This window comes from Priapulus caudatus, unplaced genomic scaffold (assembly GCF_000485595.1).
Source record: "Priapulus caudatus unplaced genomic scaffold, Priapulus_caudatus-5.0.1 Scaffold5065, whole genome shotgun sequence".
NCBI classification, from domain to species: domain Eukaryota; kingdom Metazoa; phylum Priapulida; class Priapulimorpha; order Priapulimorphida; family Priapulidae; genus Priapulus; species Priapulus caudatus.
The window spans coordinates 2,602-6,590 of NW_014582126.1; the positions used below are offsets into that span (position 1 = coordinate 2,602).

Sequence of the window (3,989 nt, forward strand, 5' to 3'; positions counted from 1 at the left end):
CTCTCTCTCTCTCTCTCTCTCTTTCTCAATCTTTCCGCTCTATGTCCCTCTCTCTCTATCTCTATGTTTACTTACATACCTGTCACACCATCGTTGCAGGAGCGTTCCGTCTTTAGGAGGATACTGATGAAATCTGCCTTCAAGAAACGGAAAATGTACGAGTCGCTCATAGAGGGCGTGCCCATGCTGCAGACACTCGAGGTAGGTGGCGTTCCAGTCGGTGCTCCACAGCACATGCGTCATCGCCCGGTGCTGCCGTCTATTGACACAGATAGACAGATGCCGCGTCTATAGATATTATCATATTATAATTTACAGAATCAGAATCAGAATCGATTAATCGATTATCAGTTTCTCTATATCGAGTTGTGATTGAAAATTGAAGATTGAAGATTGAAGATGTTGTAGACGGTTCTGTCTCTTTCTCGCATGCGCTCTCTCTTTCTTTCTCGCTCTGTCTCTCTCTCTCTCNTGGTATCATACCACTTCATTTAATGAAGCTGTGGAATGATGATAGATTTGTTGTTTCTTAATGCTTAATGACAGTGCTGGTTGTAGATGATTCATCAACCCGTGAAGTGATCACTGATTTTAGTAGTAAGTAAGTGAACCCACACCGCCTCAGCATTACTGCATATGTTGAGTGAACATTATGCTTATATTTGCACGAGGATGCGAGCAAGAGCGTTCAGCAGCGTTGTCATGAGCAGTGCGCAACATATGTGGCAACAATTGAACAACAATTGACACAGCTCCACAATATGCCGACCTCTCCGGTACGTGGAGATAAAGACGTTCGGTGTTTACGATTGCATCATGGTTTCTATGTAATTCTAGCAACATTAGTTCTAACCTCATCTCAATTATTTCTGTCTTCGATCACACGTGATTAGTTATTTTGATATGCTAGGTATATGCTGACTAAATAATGTTTGTGTATGCTTATGGTCCATCGTCAGGGCACGGACACACAGAAAGGTGGTACAGACTTTGCTCAAAGGTCAATGCTGAGTTGGAGTCATTGTCGTGGCGTAATAGCAACGCTAATATTAGAGGACAATCAGTGATGCATGGAGCAAAAGGTGGGAAGAATGACCAGGCAAATGCATGCTTTGCAGCCGATTGCTTCTGTTAAGGCGCTATTCATTTACTTATATTGTTAACGATATCCAGATTCCATCCTTGTTAGGTACAGAAGTGTATACTGAAGTGGTAGCACATTACAAAACCGTTATGATCCGATTTTAAATGTGCTGAGGAAAGCAAGATATGTTAATATTCTTATCACGTGCGCAGTTGATAATTGTAGTTGTTATGATTAACTATACAAATATTGCGCTTATTTATTTTATTTTTACAGTTTGATTAAACCATTAATGGATATTGATGTGTTATGAATTTAATAATTAATGGTAATATTACATTTTTATATTTTTTTACAGCTTTTGATGAAAACCATTAGTGATACTGTCCACGTTGCGCAAGGGTATATGCTTAGTGAGATTAAACATTTATTGGCGAATGAATCGAATTAAATCAGTGTTGTTATTATAGAGGAAGATATATCTCTTGCTCAGCCCAAAAATTTCATGAAAATTTCAGACCTATTATGTTATACACAATTTTGAATTTTTATGTAATGGTATTTTGGTATTTTCTAACTACCAGAAGGAGTGGAGGATCATATTTTTGCACATGTTTAAGCACAATATGGACACAAATAGCATCAGGATTTTTCTTTATTTACATGATTTAGCTGAGCAAACTCGAAAAAAACTGCTTAAAAATCAAGTTATGTGTAAAATTAGAAATTTAGCGAATAAGAGACATACTATAAGTAAGGCACTTAATAACATCACTGTGGCTTTTTTAACAATGTTACATTAAAACGAGTGTAAATTAAATTAATCGAGTTGGTACAGAGAAATATCTTATATACATCGGACTATGTCAGAATCGAAACAGAGATCAGCGTTTTTATAGTTTTTTCACAATGAGTGACGCTGTGTGCAGACACAGCGTATACGCTGTAAAGCTGACACGACTAGTATTTGGCGAATGGTGTGTCACAAGGGTGGCTCTAGTGTAAGGGCGTGATTAGAACGAGAACGAAAATCGCTAATTTCATGCGGGCACGTGGACAGTTCCTTAATGAACAGAACAGACGTACAAACAGGATATGCGTTCAATCGCACGTGTTTATTCTTTGCTATTCAAATTTGCATTCTAAACATTTAATGGGATAATATTCATTTATGTCGGTATATAGATCTATTGTAGGTATTGAAGCCGATTTTATTTGTGTGTGAATTTATAAGCATTATTTATTGTAGGCGTTAAGGTGGTGAGGAGTTGGCAGAAGCAGTCGAGCAAACACGAATTTCTTCACGGTGACGCTGCCGACTATTCTCGGCAGTGATATGCGCGGAAGTGCAGTTCTCTGAAATATTATTGATCAGCACTGATAGACGCAGCCAAGGGATGTGGCGAAAAATCGAATGGGTACGTTTAGGTGTTGGAATTTAATGAATCTGTTGTGAGTATGGATTGGAAATATAATGTGAATGTATGCGTATGGAATGCGATATGGCGATGGAACTGAAAATACGATTTTTAATCTGTCATTTGAAGTGCATTTTTTGCATACACCAATCATAGTGTGGTATTTTAATTTTCATAAATTTCACTTTGGTCAACATCGTCAGATGAAGAGTGCAGAGCAGATTGCTGAGACAAAGAGCTCGGAAGGCCAGGAATGTGTGAGCGCTCTGGAGCATGATAGCACTCAGCGATGGACAGACATGAATGCATCGTTGACTTCCAGCGTAGATGCACTGAAGAAGGATCTCAATGCTCAAACCAACAAGCTCAATGAATGCAGCGAGGTAACGTGAATGCTCATTGAAGTCTATATTTATTTTTTATTTTTTAATATATATTTTTACATCTATATCTATATTTATATTCAGTGTCTATATAATTGACGAGATTGGATTGTAAATGTGTTTTGCACTCCCACATTTTTTCTTTTCAAATTCCCTCAGTTCATATCCCTACTGTTTGTAATCATGTTTGTGTGATGGCATTCAACTTGGCTTTTGAGCAGTTTTACTGTTATTGCTGTACGACTACTCTTATCTACGTGTTTTTCCCTCCGCCAGGCATCTGTGAAAGAATTCGCACGCGACAAACAACGTCTGGAAGGGGCACTCACGCAGCACCTGTCCGAACACTGCCAGCAGGTGGCAGCACAGATGCAGAACGAAGTGTCCCTGCAGGTGGCGCTGCTCGATCAGACTGAGAGCAATGTTCAGCAGGAGCTGGAGATGAGGAAGAAGCAGCTAGACACCTTCCTTGCTGACGAGCTCAAGGTGGATATCCCAACAGGTGGGCTGCGTCATGCTATTTAAGAGTTGTGGGTGTGTGTGTGTGTGTTTGTGCACGTGTGTATGTGTGCGTGTGTGTGAGAGAGAGACTGTGTGCGTGTGTGTGGATGTGTGTATGCGTGTGTGTGTGTGCGTGTGCGTGTGCGTTTGCGTGCGCGTGCGTGCGTCACAAGTGTGCATACAGGCATGTACCTGTCTGCGTGCCTCCATGTGTGTAATGTGTATGTGTGTGTAGATACAGCCATACGTTATGTGTATTACAACGTTCGCCTCTCTGTGAGTACTAACATCTGTCGCTTCGTCTGCGCGCGCTGCAGGCACAACTCCGCAGCAACGTGACTTCGCGTACCCGCGCGCGTCTATTTTTTCCGTACCACAAATGCGCGAAGGGTTCCTCTGATTGGCTGCTTTGATTTGCTCTGACGGAACAAGGGTGTTGCTATCCCCCGGGCGCGTCTATTTTTTCCGTACCACAAATGCGCGAAGGGTTCCTCTGATTGGCTGCTTTGATTTGCTCTGACGGAACAAGGGTGTTGCTATCGTGGAGGTGACCGCAACGTGGCAGCACTAGTGTTAGGATAGTGTTAGGATTAGGGTTAGGGT

General features: G+C 41.2%; 1 protein-coding gene across 1 annotated transcript in view; it reads left to right on the forward strand.

Moving 5' to 3' along the window:
* Positions 1 to 3,756, forward strand: part of LOC106819912 (protein phosphatase 2C and cyclic nucleotide-binding/kinase domain-containing protein-like) — a gene marked incomplete at both ends in the record, with an annotated part of 5,305 nt that extends 1,549 nt beyond the window's left edge. Inside the window, 5 exons of the mRNA XM_014824485.1 lie at positions 100 to 201; positions 672 to 776; positions 2,706 to 2,885; positions 3,162 to 3,387; positions 3,704 to 3,756. Of these exons, the coding sequence (XP_014679971.1) occupies positions 100 to 201; positions 672 to 776; positions 2,706 to 2,885; positions 3,162 to 3,387; positions 3,704 to 3,756 (666 nt within the window). The remainder of the gene's footprint in view (positions 1 to 99; positions 202 to 671; positions 777 to 2,705; positions 2,886 to 3,161; positions 3,388 to 3,703) is intronic.
* Positions 3,757 to 3,989: the final 233 nt, after the last annotated feature.